Source organism: Filicampus tigris, chromosome 18 (assembly GCF_054856515.1).
Source record: "Filicampus tigris isolate MCC_2025a chromosome 18, RoL_Ftig_1.0, whole genome shotgun sequence".
In the NCBI taxonomy this organism is placed as follows: Eukaryota; Metazoa; Chordata; class Actinopteri; order Syngnathiformes; family Syngnathidae; genus Filicampus; species Filicampus tigris.
In genome coordinates, this window is record NC_141234.1 from 11,314,517 (window position 1) to 11,339,161 (window position 24,645).

The 24,645-nt window shown below is 39.5% G+C and overlaps 1 protein-coding gene across 9 annotated transcripts in view; it reads right to left on the minus strand.

The window, feature by feature from the left end:
- The window catches only part of rbms3 (RNA binding motif, single stranded interacting protein), a 292,172-nt gene that overhangs the window by 4,638 nt on the left and 262,889 nt on the right, over positions 1–24,645 (minus strand). For all 9 annotated transcript variants that reach the window (XM_086014736.1, XM_086014739.1, XM_086014741.1 and 6 more), the window contains one exon: positions 11,508–11,618. In XM_086014736.1, coding sequence (XP_085870862.1) covers positions 11,508–11,618 — 111 coding nt within the window. The remainder of the gene's footprint in view (positions 1–11,507; positions 11,619–24,645) is intronic.

Here is a 24,645-nt window from a genome sequence, read left to right on the forward strand (position 1 = left end):
TTGAACAGGTTCCTTTGATCGTCTTTTCAAGCGGTACCATCATTTTTGTCCAGGCCTGTTTCATGATTTCGTTTTTAAAATAATTCTGTTGAACACTAAGTCAAAAGCAATGTTTGATTTTCATCGGGTAATTTCTATATACTGCATATACTTTTGTCAGGCGAGTTATTTCTGTGACCACTGTGGGTTTTTCTTTCATTAGCACAAGGGTGCCAATAGTTTTGTGTATATTGTATTGCTTTACAATCATATTTAGCCATATATATAGCTTTGTATTCACATATGGCTAAAAAGGGAAGCATGGAGAGTCTGTCACTGAAATGCACGAATGCAGTCAATGAACTGGATGATCAGTGATCTTCAAATATCTACACTCTTATTGATCACCCGTTTCCTCTCTTTGTGTTATTATATAACAGCCACAGCACCAGAGGTTAATCTTGTGAAGTCATCAGCTACATATAAGTTTTTGTTTGATTTGACTCATTCTGAGTGCCCATCCTGTGTAGCACTGTGTTAAAAACTTTGGACAGCACACCTCAAAACCTGCTGTGCCAGACAATTGTCAGAATGCTCTGAGATAAGTTGAAAGGAGTTTGTCATAGGTGACTGGCGCCTACGGTTCCCAGTCAGCCCTTAAATCATCCAAAATCATCAAAATTGTACTGTTAAAAAGATGATTGAGATATTTATTGTTTCTGGCATTTCAAAAATATTAACATGGAAAATGATCCAGTCTTCCTGTCGCCTCAGTTTTACCTGTGCCTCCTTGCCATCGTTACACATATTTGGTCGGTTGATCAATCACATGCGCATGATAAATTAATAAAAATAAAACAATACATGTTCAATCAATGTATGGGCAATCAAGTTTTCGCCCGTTTTTGCAACTTTTAGTAAATCTCTCTCCGAGAATGGTAAGCGTACCACGAGTGGTACCTGAAATAATCACTGACTAAGTACAGATCGGTTCAATACATTTGCATTTAATGTTTAAGAACCATTTGCTTTAAAACTTAAAACTTATGCGCAATATATTTCATTGTTATCATTAGTTATTTTTCTTTATTCAAATGCAGTGTTCGTCTGCAAACTGTGCATCATGGTTCAGAGGCTTACATAAAATAAATTGTATTTCTATGCAACTGTATTTTAATGTTGGTCAAGTTTTTTTGGGGGTGGTACTTGGTGTAAAAGGTTGAGAACCGCTATTCAAAAAGCCATTGGTAAAAAAAATAGTTTTCTGTGCAACCTTTGGAGGGCGCCAAAAGAATACCAGTGCACTCGCGCAAGAGAGCCAAACAGAGGAGCATGTGAGGTAAACTAGCAAAAGAGGAGGAGGAGGAAATGTCCCGCTGTATCATCAAGACTTCACAGGCAGGCAAATGTGCAAGGCCACAGCTGAGAAAAAGATGGAAAATGGAAAAAAAAAAAAAAAAAAAAAAGCCGCTAAAGGGAATGAAAGGAAGAGCGAAAAGAGAAGAAAGAGAAGGCCCCTTGCCTGTGGCATATATTCCTTTAGTCATGCTTCCCCATGCCCCTTTTAACTGGCTCTTAGCTCGCACCATGATGGACGGTTTACAGATGTGACACAGGTTGGGTTACATGACAGCCATGGGGCTTTCACATGCAATATGAATGAGGACTCAACACGAGGCTTTTTCTGTACCTTATTTGTCTGCATGTGCGAGACGCTTGTTAATTAGCACATGCCTGCACATTGAGCATTACTTATCTGGAGTGTTAGCTTATGGACTATGGGGGAAACCCCCCCCGATGAAATTAATTGATTTATTAGGAGCTGGACAGACTCTTTTATACCCACTAACAGGGGAGTTGAACTGGTGACCAGTCAGGGGATTTATATTCTCACTCAAAGTTAGCTGGGATTATCTCCAGTTCAATGTAATAGAAAATGGATGGCAATCAAAATTGTAAAAATATACAGTGAGTCGTGATTTCATGGAAATTAAGATACAATATTGGGTTCCGAATGGATTTTGTTCTACTTCACGATCGAGTCCGACTTGGTGTTCTTTCTCCTAAAAAAACTTTTTGTTTGAAGCCTGAAAGGCAACAAAGCCACTGTATCTAAACTAATATGAATGATAATAATAATAAAAAAACCTAAAACATTTTTGATAAAATAAAAATGAGTAAAAAAACTTAACACCCCCATTTAAAAACTAATAAAACTGAATAAAAAAAAAAAGTCATATAAAATAAAAACTATTATAACCCTACTGGTAACATTTCCTGTCTGTTACCTTACAATGTGGGAACTTGGTACACCTCTGGATTGTAGCAAAACAATCAGAATATAAATACTTTTAAAAAAAATGTTTTTTACTAGCTGCCACTTTTGGTTCTGGACCCACAAGTTTACAATCATTGTTGTAAAATATATGTTGTTAGCTATACCCTTCTGACGGAAGATTTGTGACATCGGACACAAATGTTCGTCTGTATGATTGGACAAAATTACCCACTGACACCGGAAAGGAAGCCATTACAGCTGCGAAGTGGGACCAATTCCATATTCCCTTTAGGCATGTGCCCCCATTACTTGACCAAATAGTGCATGTTTGTGTGACAAAGCTTGAATGCTGCAGTACAGTGCAAACAAATGTGGCATCAGATAAAAGTCACCAGGCTTCCTCTTCACCTGCAGACTTGAGCCCAAAAAAGGAAGAGTAATTCCTTTCTTGGTTTGCTCTTGGTTCCCCCTCCCCCACTGGTGTTAAAAATTTGTGACAGCGGTCCACTATAGGATATAGTAATAGCATTATTTGGCTGCAGGCCCGGCGGTGCCGGTGAAGTGTCATTACGAGCAGTGTTGCTAATGGATCGGGTACGGCTCCACCGCTCGCTGCTAATGAGAGCAGCTAAAGGCCATGGACATGGGTGATTAACGCCCCCCCGCCGTTGCTGGTACACACGGCCAGGAGGATGCCCCGAGATGGGAAGTTGTTATGCGAGAGTGACTTTAAGGTTATCTCACCTTCCCGACTGTCACGCTCACAAAGGGCTGAGGTGAAATATCCAGACTCGGTGACACATTACCACGTCCCTTCTTCTCGCTCACCTTCCTGTCACTTCCCTTCCTCTCATCCTGCTATCGGCTGAAAGGGCCTATGAGATTGTTCAAGTGACCTTCTCCTTGGCAAATCAGAATCATGCATACCAATTTCTCTCAGACTTTTTTTTTTTTTTTGTCTTCTCCTTCCCTTTCACCCATTCAGCCAACTCACCTGTGAGGGCTGCATGAAAGCAAATGAAGGGAAGAAAGAGATAATTAGCAATATCAAAATGTACCTGTCCAAAGGAGACTGTCCATTTGAAACGTTATACTTGGCTGCAGGACTGCATATGGAATTTAAATTGCGTTAACAAGAAGATTTAATATGATTGTCCCCTCAACCATAAGCATTAGTTTAACCATTTAAGCAGCAGGGCGTAATGATTATTTGAAAGCAGGCTTGAAATTCACTGGTTGTCAAAACTGGCAACAACGCTATATGTTGCGATTTTAAGAAATTTTGTTCTGCTGCAGCTCATTAATACTTCCATGTGTTTTGTCAGGGGAGGACATTTGGCAACAAAGAACATCCCTCATGTCTTCTCTAGGTATTAATCCACAAACACCTGAAACGGACGTGCCTGTTTGGTGACCTAAAATGTTACGAAATGTAAAACAAGGATATAAAAAATACGTAAAAGGGAAGTCAACCCCCAAATTTCCTTTACAATAATATGTTCTATGGGCATTCTACTAGTCAAAACACGGCATTCTGATACTATAATATATAATATTACGTTTGTGGAATATGAGTTAAGCAGCAAAAAACACCCGTCATTCTCAGGGGGCGGCCATTTTGTCACTTTATCCATCCATCCATCCATTATCTGTACCGCTTCTCCTCACAAGGGTCGCGGAGCGTGCTGGAGCCTATCCCAGCTGTCTTTGGGCAGTAGGCGGGGGACACCCTGAACTGGTTGCCAGCCAATCGCAGGGCACACAGAGACAAACATCCGCACTCACAATCACACCTAGGGGCAATTTAGAGTATCCAATCAACTTACCATGCATGTTTTTGGAATGTGGGAGGAAACCGGAGTGCCCGGAGAAAACCCACGCAGGCACGGGGAGAACATGCAAACTCCACACAGGGAGGCCGGAGCCGGGATCGAACCCACGACCTCTGAACTGTGAGGCGGACGTGCTAACCAGTCGACCACCGTGCCGCCTTGTCACTTTATGTCGACTGAAAATGGCATCACAGTTGCTCAGGTGTCACCCACCTGTTTTCTGAAGCTGAGCCATGATTGGTCGTTACCTGAGCAACTGTGATGTCATTTTCAGTCGACAGAAAGTGGCAAAATGGCTGCCCTCTGAGATGGACAAAAACTGGTGGATTTTACTGCCAATATTAATCAGAATGCTGTGTTTGGACTAATGGGGCTGCATAGAACATACTGTAAAGGAAAATTTTAGGGTTGACTTAAAGTCAGCCCGCAATGCACTTAGAGTATATTATCATCATTCCAATTAGTTCCGATTAACAATTGAGGGTGAATAAACCAAAGAGTAAATTGTGTTTGCTTTGAGTAAACAAATGTAGAACAAACCAATGTACACCCCGATACCTTAGCCCTATCGACCAATAAAGAAATTGATCAAAGCGGAAGCTGCTTCACACAAATCGGTCTTCTCCGGACACTGAAGCTGTCAATTACCACGGTCACCATGACAACAGAAACCAAGGTTGTATATAGGATGACAGAAAAAGGGTAGGCACTGTGGAGGGAAGGTCACCTCTTGTCATGTCAAACACTGCCGCCTACACCCAAACATGCATGCAAACCCAAACAAAAGACAAAAAGCTAATAAGCGCCACCGCTGTGTAATCGGAACGCATGACTGATGGACTCTTGGTAAGTGTCGAGACCTTGCTGGTGGTAAATAAACGAACACCGAAACTGCAACCACAATAAATCACCCAGGAGCGTGGATGGCACGTTTATGTCATCCATAACTAGCCAGCCTACGGTGCTTTAGTATTCTGTAATCATGTTGCTGTAGACAACAAATGACCAAAGAAAATTGAGTTGTTGTTTAGGGCTATATAGTGAACTCGTTAACAACTGACGTGCTTCAAACACAACTCATGCGGTTTGTGTTTTTGACAACTATTAGATTCAGCGGTACCTGACACAGGGGAGCGCCGTTTTGCATCTATATGAGATTTAGTGAGCTGTGAAACAATAACAGACACTCAAGCAAGAATGTTCTTTTGTTTAAAAGCAATAAAGCCACATGCACACACATAAAGGGTGGAAATCAGACTAACTCATATGAAATGACATTGTGATAGTTTTCCAATGATAGCAAAACATTTCTACAACACATCCCAAAATGGATGTAATTGAAGAACAAGACCCTCTTGAGTAAAACAATCTTGCACAGCAAATATCGACTACATCTATTATGGAGCTAATATCTCCATTTCCAGTTTTGTAGTCTTTTGTTCGATAAAGGAGGTCCGCAAGAGGTAAGGTCTACTGTCAGAAATGCAATTTATTATGATTATGTCTTAAAATCCTCACTATATGTGGTGTGGTTAATATTTTCAAATGATATCCACAGTGTAGTGTCAGAAGGCTGAAATCACTACTCCAATACCAGCCTTCCGGGAACGTTTTTCCCCCCACTAATTTGTAATAATAGTAATAATAATAATAAATAACAATAATAATTAATTTTGATTCAATGTACTACTTTAACAATATACACTAATTCTACACTTGTCTCCAAAGTGTACACCATTTACGAGCTCATGGCTGATTTAATCTTCCCTGCTCACCATGCATACCACCACTTGCACCCTTTGTTCCCAACTATATCACATTTTACAGTTTGTTGTGTATGCATTTTTAATTTTGCTTTGTTTTACTCTGTTGTCTGTAGCCGGGAGAGCATTGCATATGATGAGTCAGTTTCGTTACCGGGATGAATAAAGGTTCAATCAATAAGTATAATAAATAAATAAATAAATAAATAACCACCTGATTGGGAGTTAAATGCAAAATATGGTATACTCTGCGTGTAATTATGTAATCCAGTACATAATATTGATATTACACATAAAGCATGACTATCATAGGAGTAAAGATATACATTTCCTGTGTGATGCAGTACTGATCAATCGTCATAAACCATCGGCAATCACTGCAATGCAATCCATGAGATATTTTCAATTTTCACAGCCTATTCAAAGCATCTTGTGGTAGAAAAAAAAGCTACATTCCAAAGCAATGACCAACAGACGAGCGCTGAGTCACACTTCCTCAGTGCAAGGTGAAGTTTTCCTTGCTTCTCGTTCACAGCAGGCCAAACGTCCAAGATGATTGTCAACAGAACAGATTTCTCGGAAAGCTACGCTCACCAAACCAGGAACATTGGGTTCTTTTCTCGATGGGAGGAGGAAAGCCACAACCATACACAGGCAGAGTGCGTGGAACAGCCAAGAGTATTCCGAGGTGTGGCGCCTCCTTTAGAGCTCACTGGCCCTCACATTAAAGCGAGATTTTCACCAAGCGCTATGGTTCGATGGTAAACCCTGATTTGGTTTACACCACTTTGTGTGTTTTCCAGATAACTGCACCAGCATTTCTTGCCTTATATGGGAACTTTCAAGGTCCAACCAGGATGCTGGTTGATCCCTAGACTTGACCTCCAACTTGATTTGTGTTGTCACGCATCTCATTTTCTAACACTATTGCCTGCCGCACAAGTATACAAAGTTGACCATTGTAAAACGTACCAGTGATGACATGGATCACCATTCCAGACAATAGTATTCAGATGCCACAGGCGTTATACTGCATTTAATGTGAGCCCATTTATGAATTTACACACATACATATACACACACACGCACATACATATAGATACACACACACACACACACACACATAAATACATATATATATATATACACACATACATATATATATATACACACATACATATATATATATACACACATACATATATATATATATACACACATACATATATATATATACACACATACATATATATATATACACACATACATATATATACACATACACACATACACATATATATACACATATATATATATATACACATACACATATATATATACACATACATATATATATATATATATACATATATATATATATACATATACACATACATATATATATATATATATACACATACATATATATATATATATATATACATATATATATACATATATATATATATACACATACACATATATATATACACATACATATATATACACATACACATATATATATACACATACATATATATACACATACACATATATATATACACATACACATATATATATACACATACATATATATATATACACATACATATATATATATATATATATATATATATATATATATATATATATATATATGTGTGTGAGTGTGTGTGTGTGTGCGTGTGTTAGGGCTGCTTGATTATGAAAAAAATATGAATCACTATTATTTTGGTAATAATTGAAATCACGATTATTCAAACGATTATTTTTTGCTGCAAAACAAGAACAGGTTTAAACGTAAAAAATATTAAGACAAAAGTCTTTAAAACGTTACAATAATTTAAGTTAGTTTTGGACTCAACATTTATTAAATCAATTATATAAAAAAAAATTAAATTGCAACTTTATAAATTAAAGTATGGTTCCCTTGTATAAACAAACGAGTTAACTTGCTTTGCACTTATAAATTGCCAAAGTAGTAAACTGCTTGTAGTAAAATACCAATTTTGACAGAATAACAGACATGCTATTCATCTATACATTTCGATCTTCTTCTGGAGCCTTTTTTGTTTTGTTTTTAAAGTAATATTTACACATAGTAAACAAAGTTAAAGTAGTTTGCTTCTGATAAATTATAAATTGAATATGCTGATTGGGTCAAATTAATTTAAATGTTGACTGTTACATACTAGTACGTAATCTATACAATACTTGTAAATTACAGTAGGCCATATATAAACTGTATTACAATATAATGACCAATAATATGTTTGCAAATTGCATTTGAAGCAATTTAAAACAAAAATGAACACAAAAGATTTGACTTCATATTATAGACTACACAAGAAATTTAACTTAAGTTACAGTAATAATGTTTAGCATGGTTTCTATTTTTGTGCTAGTAAAAGTAGTGTATATTTGCATAAAATATGTTACTTAAAATAAATCCCTCGTGCCGATTGCTAAGTGGAGTCTGTGCCCTAAACATTTGGAAGCCTTGTTCGGACAATAGATTCTGTTATCTTTTTGTGTCTCTCCGATGTTGATGGGTGGGGGTTGCTGCGTACAGTGTTTCAACGACTGAGATTTGCGTTGCGGACGACGCCAAATCTAACTCGGCGTTTTCTTGCTTTAGTGTATCAAAACATCGTTAACCAAACAATGGTTGAATAAATTCGTTGTGTTGCCGGTGGAAGCAGAGACAACTTGCAATTTAATACGTCTTTGCTTGCCGTCTTCCACGGCAAACCCAAAATGTAACCAAATAAGCGATTTCGACTTGCCTTGCGTGTTTACAAGTCATTGCTGTGGCGGGTCTTTCGCCATTTTTAGGTTTGTTACTCTGTTAAAACGTTGAGTGGGAGTGTGTGCAGTGTGACTTGGGGGGTGCGGGCTGGCTGGCTGGCTAGCTAACTAGCTTGGAGAGAGCAGCGCGGCGGAGTAACTCGTGTGCGCATTCCTCAAAACAACAAAAAATTTGTATTAATAATCGTTTTTTTACGATTATGCCAATTTGTAATCGTGGAGTGTAATACGATTTCGATTAATTGCACAGCCCTAATGAGTGTGTATATGTATATATAATTTTTTTTGTAAATGTGTACTTCTAGCGTGAGTTCTGGTGCCACCTCCGTCTGTGGCAAAGTCATGTGACCAGGAGGAAGCTGTTCAAAACAACCCCACCACGTGCGTGCACTGGAGGAATCTGCTCTGAGGATCTGCGATGTCAAGTCCACTTTACTTCAGGAGTCTGTCTTCTATGGGCTTTCTCAACCAATCACTGTGAAATCACTTGTCCACATGTGGCATGTACAAAAGAACACGACTATGAAATGTTGCATGGAGTTTGTGCAGCTCACCATTAGAGAAATGATACACGTACACATCATGTGGTCCCAGGAAACCTAAGCAGACAGAATGTGGAGCAAAGAAACTAGGAATACTACAAAAAAACACTGCCTTTACCCTGCTTTCTTGTTCTACCAATACAAATCATCCAACATCAAAAGCCATCATCATAGATTAGCCTACAGTATGTCTAATCCTGACTGTTAGCACAGCTGGGGCAGATTATGTGGCGGTTGGTCATTCATGACAGGACCAACATGGCATGCGGTCACTGACAGCTCACCGGCAAGCACATTGCTAACTGTACAGCACTGTTTCAATCACACATACACCATACACATTGTGATTAAACGTTAAGGCAGAGCAAAGCTGTGCCCCGGGCATGAGGGTTAAAGCAGGAAGACTGGTGACAACTTTAAGCCGCCAAGATCCGGGAATGGAGGCGGTTCTTGATTTAAAGGCAGCGAGCGCGAGCATGTGTGTGTGAGAGTGGGAAAACTGATGGAGTGATACAGCACGTGAGAGTGATAAATTAAAGGCAACAAACCAGAAGGCTTGAATTGCCATTATTGATTTTTTTCTTCTAATGTTGGCTTTTCTTTCATTATCAATGATTGCATCAGTACAGAAGAAAATGTATACACAATTATAGTGTTCGCTGGTCTCGTGACAAAATCTATGTCACTGTCTAGGTGTTATTTTTAGAAATGATATAACTCATTCACTACCATTGACAAATTTGTCTTTTCACAGTCAAGCCAATCCCAGGAATTTATTTATATATATATTTTAAAATTTTTTCAAACGTTAGGGTAAAAGATAGTCTGAAAAAGTCTGGCAGTGAATGAGTTTAAGTGTTGAAAATGGCTTACTCTCTTTGATAATGCAATGTTAATGGTTGAATAATAATAATTTGGGGGGTTTCTTGAAAAGTGATGTTTTTGGAGGTAAAACGATTCCGGCAGAAGTCGGCAGGAGGAAAGAAACAGCTTGTGTGGTTGAATGTCATGATTAATTTCAAACTACTGCTCAAATTTCAGTTTAAAACTGCAAAATTCTTTATACTGCTCTGCAACTTTCACAGATCCGTAGTGGAGAGCATCCTGATCTGGACAGCAAAACTCTCCGGCACGTTATTCAAACTGCACAACACATCTATGGACAAGTCTTCACACCACTACGACATAATGACATCCATTTCACAAAAAGAGGGCACACAATATTATCAGAGACAGCACAGAACACATCCACAACACACACTTTCTTCTCCTATCTGGCAGATGATAAAGGAACGTCAAAGCCAGAACAACTAGACTAAAAAAAACTCACACGCCATCAGATTCCTGAACACGTGACATTACACCTGTCAACCACACTGTGCGATATTTTTATTCAAGCCTGCTTACTAGATCGTTTACACTGTGCAATATCTCTGCAACTTTAATGCACCCCATCTTAAAATCCAAATCGAGGGTGTCCCAAGTTACTACACACTTCCTTCAGACAGACATGATACCATCAACATCCGACAGCGTTGCTTGCACTTTCGGTAAGCACATCATTCCCTTGCCCACGGCTCGTCAATTGACACTGAAGCAGAGCGGCAAAATTGCCACCAGGCAAGAGATTTTTCTGTCCCAGTCTGCAGTTGAGCGCCAATTTGAAAAGCTTTATGGCCGTCACACCGCTCCAACGCTTAGGACAATTTAAGCAATCCGTGGCAAGTTTCTCAGAATAGGATCTGTTTTTCAAAAATCATGTAGCAGAAGTCCTACTACTACAGCCACGGATGAAAACACTGAACTCTGAGTGCAGGAAATGCTGCAAAAGCCAGGGGAAGTTTATCTGGCGGGCTGCACTGGAACTCAGCACCAACAAAAGCTCCATTTAGCGGAAGCTTCAGTGTGATAACATTTGTAACAGTACTGATTCGAGGTTGTTGAGTTCTCCTTGAGGCCTTTGTACCATGTGCACCTCACTAGACAGTTCATTCGGCGCTAATGTAATGAAATTCAATATACAGGCTTTATAAATACAACGCTAATCATACTCAGTTTGGCGCGTATTTCAAATGATTAGGAACACCTTTCAGAACGATGCACCACAATAATAAATGAATTGCTACCTCTCTGACTGTGTCAATCACCATTGACCGATGATATATTTCATAGAATATTTGAACTGAGGCAGATTTTTCAATCCTCTAATGCTATCCAACAAGGTAAAAGAAAGTCTTGCTGCTCACTGAGGTTATCAATAACGTGGCACATTTGATTTTTACGGTCATGCGCAAGGGGTACTCACACTTCCTGTGGTACCCAGGGACAGATGGTTCATCTGCTGGGTGAGGGGACCCATCATGCTGGCAGGCTGCATGGACATAGTGTGGTCCATGGCTGGCGTGATCACTGCACCCTGGATGAAGACATAAAACCAAGCACAACATGCTCAGTCTAACTGAAGATCACATTTCCGCAAATAGTGGCCAGTGGTGATGATCAACTCAACTATTGCTTTTATTGTCAAAATTGGACGTTCAGAATGCTTGTAGAGCCACTGAACATAAACGAGGACAATATCATGGAGTGATCAGATCAGAGTCCACTGGAACACATAATGTTATGTATGATCTTCAACGATGTACGGTTTACAGCATCCGGCAAGACTCACATTTAAATTCAGCGGACAAAATGTTTTCGTACCTTTGTAGGAGGTAGGTTACTGTTTTCTGATGGAAAAAATCAGGGGTCAGTTCATGAACCTCATGTGAATCGTTCCTTTGTGCACGTTTCGATCTTTGAACGTTGTCCTTGAGAATGGATTTTTAAGTGTCTTAACTTTAAGACCCCAGAGAGTCAGAATTGTTGATTTCATGTCTGAAGGACTCTGGCTCCCCGCAGAATTGCATTCTGAGTACACAGTTGTTCTGTCTCTGTGCTTTTTATTATTCTGCCTCTCAACAAAATAATCTCATCGTAAAGTATGCAGATGACTCAGTTGTCATTGGGTGTGGGGAGTCCAACGATGAATCTCGCTACAGATCAGAGGCGCTAAATCTAGTAGAGTGGAGTGTGGCCAGTAATCTGACTTGGAATCCTTCCAAACTGAATGTGCTAGTCATTGATTTTAGCCGTTTGAAGGCATGCTGTTACCCTTAAGCTATTAACAGCATCTTGGTCGAGATGGTGTTTTTATTTATTTTTTAAATATTTTAGGTTGCAACATGGCAACAGATTATAACTGCTGTTGTACGTTACTGAGCTTTTGCAACTGTTTTCCAAAGTAGCACTTCCACAAACGGCTAATAAACGAGCTACTAGCTCCAGAAAGAAGAAAAAAGCTGAGATATTGAATCTTATATTAGTGACGTCGGCAAGGTAAAATTCTTCTCGCACTTTTATGGTTGACCATATTTTGCCATGATCTTGTGTTCATTTGTACTTCGTTTTCACAGTGCTTGGCTGCACATGGTCTCTGATGACTCCAAAAAGTTTCACGTTTTTATTTTTTGCAAGTACCAAACGATGTTATTGTAAAGGGGAGAGAAATGTGAGAAACTGATGGGAAGTAAAAAAATCGAGGAACAAGATGGTGTTAGAAAAAGAGATAAGCAATGAAGTCAAGATAAGAAACTAAGAAAAAAGGTGTGGGGACTTAAGCAGGTGTCATTCAGTATAAAGGTGATACTGCCGGGGATGAAAGAAAGATACAATGTCATTAATTACCAAGAGAACACAGAGATTGGCACTATTTTCCCAATCAATATACTCTACTATCTTTGCTCCATCGAGAGGGTCAGTATGTGCTGCTGATGCATAAATAATACTAGCCGGTGTGGCTCATCGATCGCCAAGAAGCTTTTTTTCCCTCCTTGGTTCCATTCCCTTGGTGCGATGCTCGGCAGGTTTTCCCTATCGGGTGGATGAGAACGCTGGAAGCTTTTGCCGTGCCAAGGAACACAAGGGAAACGTGTTGCTCTTTCTTTCCCTGTCACAAGAGTAGCTCATCCCAAATGCTGATGCTCTGTGAGGAACGTAAAGCCTTCAAGCCTTTTTCCACAGCTCAGCATGTGTCTCTTCTCACTTTGTATTTGTGTGATATGAAAGGTATCACTGTACATTATTCCCAAATCTTTCTCGGTTAATGTACAGCAGTATTATTTGAAATGGTATCCGACGGTAAAAAAAAAAACAAAACAAAAAAAACAAAACAAAAAAAACAACACTGCTTGTTTACTTCTTGTTTCGATTTGTACGCCGATGATTACGGGGAAAGTGGCTGGATGTCAGGAATCACAAGAAAGCAGAGCGAGAGGTTCGAGAAGAGAAGCAGTGAAGGTGAGAGAGGGCAAGGGAGGCAAGAGGCGAGGGAGGACGGAAGGAAGTCGCACCTGTAACCGATTCAGCTGCTGACAATGCCTTCATAATGGGAAAGGGGGAGCAACGGAAGGGCTTAATTCACAGACGTGTCAGGGAGAGTTAAGCCGATTTGTGATTTCGATTTTCCGTGTTTGTGAGAGGGAGTGTCTGAGCGAGCGAGAGATGGGGAGAGAGCGAGAGGCGGGGGTGTTAGTTTGTGTGTGAATGTGTATGTATGGTTTTATGTCCCTCAGCAGACAGACTATAAAAGAAAATTAAAGACTGACATGAATGCCAAGGCATATTTCGAGGTCTCTCCTTTGTGTGGGTACCTGCGTGACTTTGTGTGAGCGCTCGAGGAAAACCTGTCATGATTAAGACGATATTGATCACGATACCGACAGCGACGCAGATGATGATGATACCGGGCCAGCGGCTGTGACCAGCATTGAACCATCACAGACAATGTACAGTAAATAAGAAATGTTACAACCTACAGTGTTTTTTTTTTTTTTTTAATGGCCGCCAATTACAAGTGAAAAGCGTCTTCAAGGACTGATGGATCGCTGATCGGTATCAGATGGTTTGCACACTCAGTCACCACACGCTCGATAGAGCAGATAAATGTCACATACGCAGCGGGTGTTTTGCCTGACTGATTCATTTATGAGGACAGTATCTAGACTTTGTGAAAAGCACTCATGCTAGCCATTGTATATTATAGTTACAGGTATATTTTTTAGTACTCGTTCTGGTCTAGTGGTGGCGGAAGTCTTTGTCTTGCCAACTAAAACAGCTTGAAACATGGCTTGGTGGTCATTTCTAACCCAAAGTATCTTGCAAACAACGTTAAGGGACACCAAATATTAAAGCGGGAGTCAACCCAAGAATTATTTTAAAGAATGTTCTATGCAAGCCCATTAGTTGAAACAAAGCATTCTGATAAATATTGCGTTTGTGGAATAAGAGTTAATCCATCCGTTTTTAGCCATCTCTGGGGGCGGTAATTTCGTCACTTCTGTTGACTGAAAATTACATCACAGTTGCCCAGGGCTCAGGCAACGACCAATCACAGATCGCCTGTTTTCTGAATCCGAGCCGTGATTGGTCGTTATCTGAGCCCTGATCATCTGTGATGTCATTTTCTGTCGACAGAAGTGACAAAATGGACGGCCCCTGAGATGGCTAAAAACAGGTGGAATTTGCTGTTTAACTCATATTCCACAAACGCAATAGTAATCAGAATGACTTGTTTCAACTAGTAGGCCTGCATAGAACATATTTTTGAAAAAATATGCTTGGGTTGACGTCCACTTTAAAGAAAAAAATTTAAACGTGGCATGCGATCAAAAGAAACATGTACTATTATTGCTGTAAAAGCTATGTACGCAAAACATTCCCAATGTTAATGTGGTTTAGAAAATAACTGTAAATACCACTCTATAAAATGTAAGCGCAGTGGACGAAAGGAAAATATCTCATGTTCTCCATACGTATCCGATCCTATTTGATCACTATCTAAAATGCTAGAGGTGAGCATTCCCACAACTGATAATTTTGATCTTTCGGCTCGTCTGCTGCAGGTGAACACATCCAACATGATGCCTTGGGCATATCTACTCTATCATCGCTTCAAAATGTTCACTGGCATCTCGCTGACTGCTTGAGGTGATCATTTCCTCACCCTGAGTTCAATGGCCTGAGGCAACAGAGAATCTCACACTGGACACTCGTATTCAGACAGAAATAACGATATCAAAAATTGACCCGCGGCGGGATAATATCAGAAGACACAAACAGCAATTTGGTTTGATTTGATATACATACACATATATAGGTATATGTAAAGTATATACACATATATAGGTATACATAGAGATTATAAAGTATATATATATATATATATATATATATATATATATATATATATATATATACAGTACATATATACACAAATGCACGCGCACACACACACACACATATATGCATATACACGTGCTGTATATATATATATATATGAGGGTGTATATATATATATATATATATATATATATATATATATATATATATATATATATATATATATATATATATATATATATATATATATATATATATATATATATATACACATACAGTATATACACTGTATATACACGCACACACACCCTCACGCACACACACAGCGTATCTCCATAGACACTGTAGTCTACTTTTTTACTTCTTTTTTTTTGGAGTGTATGTGAAGACGGTGCAGTCAAATTCTCACAAACGTCAAACATGACCACAGTGAGTCTTAGTCAAACAATGAGTCACTTGTAGTCTACATAAAGGAGCACCCCGATTTCACTCAAAACATTCCTCTGTGAATTAGACAGTTGCTTTTTCAGTGTGAGGTTTTGCGGTTTGCAGCCTGACGACGGCGCGCGCATGCCAGCGTGTAAAGGTGGCACGCACACGCCTGCAAACAGCCTATCGGGCTCTCTCAAAACATATTTGTACTTCATTATTTCCCCCATCTCAGTCACGTATGCTTACGCAATGGGTAGTGTTTTTCGGGCTGGAAAATCTGGAATTGATGATTTGCAAATATTTTGCAAGACTGAAAGCCAAGAGTACAAGGTCTCCTACCTGAAAGGTTCATATTCGCCAAACCAACTCACACACGCCACATAAAACACAATTAGCTACAGTGAGTCATCAATGACCACATTGCAGGTGTGGGTGTTTTGTATTTGTTTGCATGACCTGACTGTGTGTGAGTGTGAGTACATTCACATCCTTCTTTGTGTGTTTTATTAATGCAGTGTAAAAAAAAAACAAAACTCATAAACCACCTTTGTCTGCTGACTGTGGACAGAGAATCCACCCTCAGGCACATTTCTATTCATGTGAGGCCCGAAAAAAGAGCCAGCATGTGGGGCTTTTCACTCTAATCCGCAGCATGAATCCCCCTCGGAGCAAATAGAGCACTCTGACTGTTCTACGACTACCAACATAGGAAACACACACATAGGAGACAACTTATTTCCAAATACCGAGACTGACAGTCGAGAAATAGAGGTTTTACATCAAATAGCTCATGACTGCTCAGTACGTGGCCTGCAACATACTGTGCATGAAACTCAAAAATGTCTGTTGGAAAATATGGCAAATAAATAACGTGGGACCTGTTATATGCGGCATGTCCGCAAGTATAAACATCACTGTCTATAATTCCCCTTTATAAGGATTTTGTCTATTTGACGGTGGGTTGTGGTTGTTTTTTTTAATTATATAAAACTCCAATGCCCCCGAGGTAAGTCAATATGAACTTTTTTGTGGAAAAAAATAATGTCCTAAAAGACAATAAACCAGGGTCAATAATGACATTAAGCGAGACCTTCCCTTATTCCAGTAAAATTCAGCACAGCTCAGTTTTCCAAAACGCTGTAAATCCAGTTTAATTTTTCTAAGAAGCATATTTAAACACATTTTTTTATTATTACTAACTTTATCGGATTAAAAAAAACATTATTGGCTCAGTCTGAACCTGTTCAACTAAAGGCAATACACAATGAAGGGCATGGCAAGAGATTTTTTTTTCTAAATGTGTCTTCAATGATGTTTTGGAAAATCGCTCTTAGCCCTTCTCGATAAATGATTACCAACTTCACATGAGTGTTTTGCTTTTCCTTTCGACTTGTTTGGGACAAAATGGTACTAGTCTTGGCTAAGAGTAAAAATGGAACCAGAAAAGTTAGGAAAATGGCAAACATGTCTTTTGCAGCAAAAACATGGAATAAATAGAAGAAACACGACAATGACAACACTCTGTATGATATCGTCTAAAATATATTTTTTGTGCTGAAGATTTTCATGATAACGCATGACAAATGAGCCAGCTAATAAATGTCTTTTACGAACTAATGATGTATTTTATCGTCCTGGGAGACCATGTTTTGGATTTTGAACGTGACCGACAAGGATCATAAAATATATATATATGAAATTATCATTATTACAAATCTGTAACATATGGAATAAAAATGAATGAAGCCTGCTGCCTCGCAAGAGCAATTGATTCAAATTTGAGGAATTTTAAGCCCAAGTGTCAACATTAAAGGAGTCTACGGTGGAAAACTGAATAATGACCGAGAATAAGAAGCCGCAATGGGGTCGCTCGGACGTGATGAGAACGAGATGCGTGACGCCACTGAAGGATTTAACTTGTCCGCCGAAGACGTTTGACGACTGTGTAGGTATGTGTCCTCAACAGATGAAATGAAAATGAAAGAGATGATGGATCAATCACCACCCATTGATTCATTTGTTCGCCCATCATGGGTAATATGTCAGGGGATGCGGGTTGAATTTAAATTCAGCGTTTCTTTTTCCAGCTCAACATTGTCAATTGTAATGTAATGTACTGCTGGCTACAAGTCCAATTATGGTGACATATTATAGTTGTAAGTAATAGCTTAGCTGTGATAGTTTGTGTTCTAATACATTCCATTCATCTAACCAAAGTACTCGCGGTAATGAGGTAATTATCAAAGCTCTCTTACTGAGGGGGACATGCTATTTGGATGGATGCATAGTGGTGTGTGTGTGTGTGTATGTGTGTGTTTGTAAAAGCAGGAGGACAGGAACAAAAATAGAGTGGACCTGCAAAGTTATTAACACGCGGTTGTGATGTAAGATTTTTTGGATTGTCGGAGGGCGATAGCTGCACTCGCAATAGCGATGACAAAGAAGCAGAGTAGACAGCAAAGGTAGGCAGAGGAGAGAAACAGCAATGAAAGCAACTCGAGAGCAACTGTCTCAAATTCGGACTCAATAGTCAAATCCATCAGACTGACAATGTTCTTCCCGCTATATCCGCAGTGCATTTTTTATGTTAAGCACCGAGATGGGGATCTCACAGTGCACTGCTCCCCCCCCCCCCCTGTCTGATTAGGGAAGATAGTTATGGTCCGATTCTAAGAGGCCCCAGCAAGCTTCTAAGCACTGGGAACTGGCTGGGGCACAACAGAGAGGAATTCAATACTTCACCTACGGCGTGTAAGGGCCGATGCACTCCAGCAAATACACATTCTTAGCGCAAACGCTTTTTAGTGAGGGGGAAGAGAAAAAAACATGAAAAAAATTGTTGTCTGGCTAAGTCATGGGGAAAGACAGCAATGCTGCGCTTGGTTGGCGCTGCGGCTACGCTTCGCTCTTTGGAGGCGTGAGAATTTGAGTGTGTGTGACTGCTGATCTGTATGTAAGTGAGTTTTAGCCCTATGGATGTGTTTCAAGCAACATGTGTGTTTTGTGCACCCTATTTGTCTCTTTTGGTCACTGTTCTCCTCTGCTGACTTGTTCTGACAAATAAAAAACGAAAGCACTAAAGTCAAACAGTCATGATCACTATGTCATCACTATGTCAGAGTAACAGCAATGTTACAAGAAGAGACACAAGTGGAGCATTCCAAAACTCGTACAATTTGGAGTTCAACCTATTTTCTGGATAAGTAGTACTTTATACTTTAGATACTCATATGTAACATCAAGGAGCCTCTAAGGATTAACTTCACAATACGTTTTCATTTTCCCACGGCTTTTTATTAAAACTAGCAGCAATTGGGATGAGCCTCAAGTCATTGTCTTTCCGCTAACTTTGGACTCGTCTGCTATGTTGGTTTCTTGCCGCTGATATGAATCTATGAGAACTAGCAGCGATCACGGCTGAGTCAAGTCAGTAGCCTTCAGCCAACTTTGGACTTGTCTGCTAGCTTACTTTATGTTCCGGCTGAAATGAGGTCGCGTTCAGAAATTTGTGTAAAGAATTACGGACAATCCCGAACAGTTGGCAGCTCTTGAAAAGTGTGATGATAAGCAGAGGCTCAACTGACTACAAAATAGGAAACTATCTGGCTGACGAGGACATATTGCACATGAAGTCTCTGGGTTTGTGGAAGACATTTTCTCACAGGAACGTATAAAAATGTTTGATTGGGTTGTCTGTGAGTAATTGAGCAAACCATAATGGCTAGCCTGATAGCAGCTCGACAGCATGCTATTCATTTCAGTATCAAAAAGACACAACTGTGCCATTAATCCAGGCAACAGAAAATCAATTACTTAGCGAGTCCCTCAATGATCATGCTAACTATGTCTGAATTTCCACCATGTCTATTTTTTTATCAACTTGTTGACTTGTAAGTTACGACCAGCAAGTCTGATGACGGTGACCAGAGAATGAATTTTACATTATTTGTTATGGCTGTAATTATTTTGAAATTTGAATTTGTTGCTCAGCTTGAGAGGTTTGACAGCAAAAACAAAGGGTGAGATGACAAACAATGGCTGGAAGAGCAAGCTAGTTTGTTTTAACTGTTTTAATTATTCTCTTCCACACAAAGTAGACATTTGAAAGTAATCTATGTATTACTTATTATAGCATTTCAAAAGCGGAACCTCAGTCACTTCCTTCTATTGTTCCAGTACTACCTCCTATCAGGACCTCACTTTTATATGGATGGATTTGTCAAAATAGATCGGTCAATTCAAAACAAACATCTTTGTCGAACACATAATGGTTTCAGTAGTTATGCAAAACAAAGAACAAAAAATATGTATAGTGTACTGTATGTTATCGTATATATTTGAAAAAATTTAACAATACAATACAAGCCCAGCAGCAACTAATTAGCAATATTTTTAATTAATGAAATACCTTTCCTTTCAGGTAAACAACCAACCTGCTAAGCTTAATTTAATAGTCATGGTTAATGAATGTAACTGTTCCTTATTTAGGGTGAGGTATTAATTTTTTCATTATGATTGAATGAAAAAACACCATTGTCTAATAAGATTTTTTCGCAGCTGAGTAGAATACTGATTTGCACGTCTGCCTCATAGTCAGGAGAACATTTTTTTGAGTAGCCCTGTGAGCTCTTGAAGCTAGAATGCTTGGCTAATTTGCTGGGATTCAATGAGATGCTGGCAAGCTCTCTGTGTAAGGGGCCTTTCACAGTTCAGGGGCTGGGAGCAGACATACTGTAAGCCTGGGCCATAAAGTGAGACAGCTTGGTAGCTATCATGTACTGATGGTTTGTGATAGCCAGGGTTAGTGCCTAGCAGCCGTTTGGTGTCGGCTAAATCATAGAAACACAATGGGGGAGTGGCCATGGGGACAGATATGGACACACATGGCTGTTTTCCTGCTGGCACAAAACTGTGAAGATGCACCATGTGATGTGCCAACAATTTCAAGAGGTCTCATGACATATTGTTGGAAGATGGACAACAGACAGTCAAACAGGCTGGATGGGAATAATTGGCATACTTTGAATCACGCATATGGTAATGCATCAACACAACAATATAAACAACTACATAATCGATAGAGGCCATGCATTTGCATATGGAGAGACATTTTAAAATTTTTTATGCACTTGTATTCTGATATTTTCAGAACAGCAGCGCGGCGTATCAAGTTCGTACATAAAACATAGAATACAGAGTACGCTTTAGGAATTGTTATTGGTGCTCTAGTCATTAGCTACTCTCCGAACAAATATAGTGCAGCTTTGACTTTGCTTAACAGATGTACCGGAAATAGTTAATATGCCTTTGGTCGTATGTCAAACTCATTTGAAACTGCATTTAAAAATATAACATACTGTACATGTATTTTTAGAGGCTATTTTCAAACAGCAACATTTGTTATTGTTCTTAATGTCGATAAAATGGGTCGGTTGCTACGTTGGTCCCCAATGTGCTAACAGTGACGTAGAATTTACTTTGGTTATGTTTTTGGCTATTTTACATCTTTTTGAGTCTCATGCACATGAACGTAAACAACTGACTAGAGCCATGATTTTCAAAGTTTAGTACGAGCACCACTGCTGGTACGTGGGCTCTTTTTAGTTGTCCGCAAAAACAATCATTGAATTAAATATGATTACAATCTACAATGTTTAAAACAAGGACACGTGCTGCCTCCGAGGTGGAATTGTGAGTTGAATGAGCTGAATGTTGTGAATGTGCCATTGGGATTTTTTTTTAATGCGTTTAAAGGTTGAATAATTTGAATTTTTGGGAAGTAGGAATTGTGGGTCATGTGGAATGTGAGATGAATGAGCTGAATGTTGTGAATCTTAAATTGGAATGGTTTAAATGTCTAGTGTTGACTGTGCCATTGGGAATGACTGGTGATTTTTTTAATTGTTTTTTTTAAGGTTGAATAATTTGAATTTTGGGGGAGTAGGAATTGTGTGTGATGTGTAATGTGAGTTGAATGAGCTGAATGAAGTTGAATGACCGCTATGAAAATTTGTGGAATGAGCGGGAATCGATCCAGCGCAGCAGATGGGGAAGTGTTGAATGTCCCATTGGAAATGAATGTTTTTTTGGGGGGGGTGAAAAACGGGGAATTTGGGGGGAACAGTAAATGTTAGGGGCGAAAAAAAATGGATTCCCGGAAGCCGTGAAGTTTTGGGGTCCATTAAAGTGGGAATGGTGAGAATTGGGTGAAAACTGTGGAAGTAGTAGCCGAAAAAGTGCTACGAACAAAAGAGATTAAAAATAAAGGTGAATGGTGTAGGATAACATATGTGTGAAGGCCTTTGTCTTCACACAATTAATTGATTATCAAAAATAATTAGCGATTAATTAGATAATCAATTAGTTGTCGATTAATCATAGCACCTCTATTATACATGTATACATATCCACCTATGGTAATAGTGATATATTAATTGACCAATTAACCTTTCAGAAATTCAAAAACACTTTTAGCTTGCTGATTGAATCACATCACTAAAAGAGTGTCCACCGTGTACTCATTAAATGCTAACAGCCGTATTTTGCGGTTCGCATGTATTAGCATTATCAAGCACGTCACACAAGCATTATCTGCTTGATGAAAAATTTAAATAAATAAAAAGGATGTGTCAGCTTGACCAATATGCTTTTCTATCAGCATAGCATCTTAAGATAAAGAATATGAAGTTCAATGGAAAGCCTCAGATTTTTTCAGGGGATGGTGGGGGTGGGGGCAATGGGAGAGTCTCAAAGGCACCTTAAACTGATTTTGACCCACCAAAAGTTTGTCCTTGACACAAATCATTTGGGTCATGTGAGTGGTAATACAGTGTTCAAAACAAGCACATTTAGCTTTCTGCTGACCACAATAATTGCCACAAAAGTGGAGTATGATGCAAGGATGCTCAGACACTGCGACACAGCGGAGACAGAGTGAGTTAAGACAAAGAAGTCAGGAGTTCATGAGCATTGAAGGCAAGGAGAGAGAGTGGATTGGAGGGCAGCGGCTGCTGAGAGTGTGTAGGCCTGTTTGGTGACCTGCTGTGTCCAGATTACATGTTCACTGTCCCACAGCAGGAGTGGGAGTGAGAAGGATAGGTCTGAGTGGTAAATGACCACAGCAGGCAGCATCTTGTGACTGCTTCAAAGCACTCATGGAGTTAGTGCTGGACAAGCAACCCATTTTCTCAGACTTTTTGCTAACATTAAATTCTATCGACACATTTAATCAATATCCAGGTTGTAAAATAAATGTTTTACATCATTAAAGTAAAAAACAAACAAAGCAAAAACATTTTTACTCATAAAACATTTAATATTATCTGGTGATCCTTTAAGATCGACAAATAGATAATGATGAAGGCTGCTCAGTGCAATAACGCAACATCAATGACAGAAGAATGGACATGGCATGTGAAGACACTCACTTCCCAGGTAAATGCAATAATTTTACTCAGCATTGGTACGTTTGTCCATTTTCGTATAAAGGTGCGGGGGGGGGGGTCAGCATAAAAACTGGCGCCTCTTTATTTTCGTGCCGGGGGAAGTGGAGTTTACCGTGTTTGGGAATTTAGCAGACCACGCTACACCATGTTGGGCGTTCCGGCCCTGGTGCACCTGATAATTTGGTGACAAAAAGTAGACTAGACGTTAAACCAACTAAAAGTAGGTCTAAGTTTTGGTGCAGGTGGGGTAATGTGATTCTGGTGGATTTGCTCATTGTGTAGGCAGACAGATTCTACACTCCGCTGATAAGTGTGCACTACATATGTGTGGGAGGTGGAGGGGGTGGAAGGCTGTCTCCAAGTGGCCACTTTACAGCGACCAACTTTACATCAGTAAATGGAGATCTTCTAGCAGTTCCTTATAAACGTACTTTGCATGTGCCTTTTAACATAACTGACTGTGTGTGTATATTCACTTGAAGGTATACCAATGAAAATGATCCTAAAGTGTAATTGTTCATCCGTGTCGGTAACTACAAACCACACTAACCTGAGCAGCCTCACTCCAGACTGCCAAATCGACTGCCAAAACCAAACGACCCTGCAACACTGCTTTGAGAAAAGACTGCAGTGGCTAAGAGAGGTCCTTCAATATGAGCCACATGACATTCATGTTCACACTGCTAAAAGTTTATTGTCACCGTGGGCCCCCCTGAAGTGTGATTGTTTGCATCTGTACTTAAAACCAAGGAACTCGAAGAGGGGTGACTCAGGTAAGACGTTGAGTACCGGACAGCCCCTCAGAGGAGCATTTCCTTCAATACTGCTCCACACTGCGCTGTAGCAGCCTTTAACTAAGGCATCTATTATGGTAATCATTTTCTGTGATAGAGTTAAGAGGATATTAAGGAATCAAACGTGCCGCTATTACTGATTCCCACTCTCATTCAATGAATGAACTGAGAGAAGAGGAGAACAAAGTGCACTAGATGTGCTTTAGGGGACACAAAAAGCCCCAAGCAAAGCCTCTGGCAGAAGGATTTAAAACCTTTATGGAGCTAAACAAGAACACTTATGCCGCTAGGATCAATTAAAGGGCTCAACCTAAAAATATTTTTATCACTGATGCCTTATTTTCTTCACCATTACCAAGACTAATCTAGAAAGCATTTTCTGTTTTAATGAGAAAAACCGATTGTGATTCTTCATATTTTCCAAACCCAAAACAACGTTTTTTATGAACCTCGCATGCACTGGGGCCCGCAAGACCTAAAAAGGACCTTCCACCAACTATTGACCACAGGTGGGCATTTTACCCAATCGCGTTGTTCCGTCATTCGTCAGCGT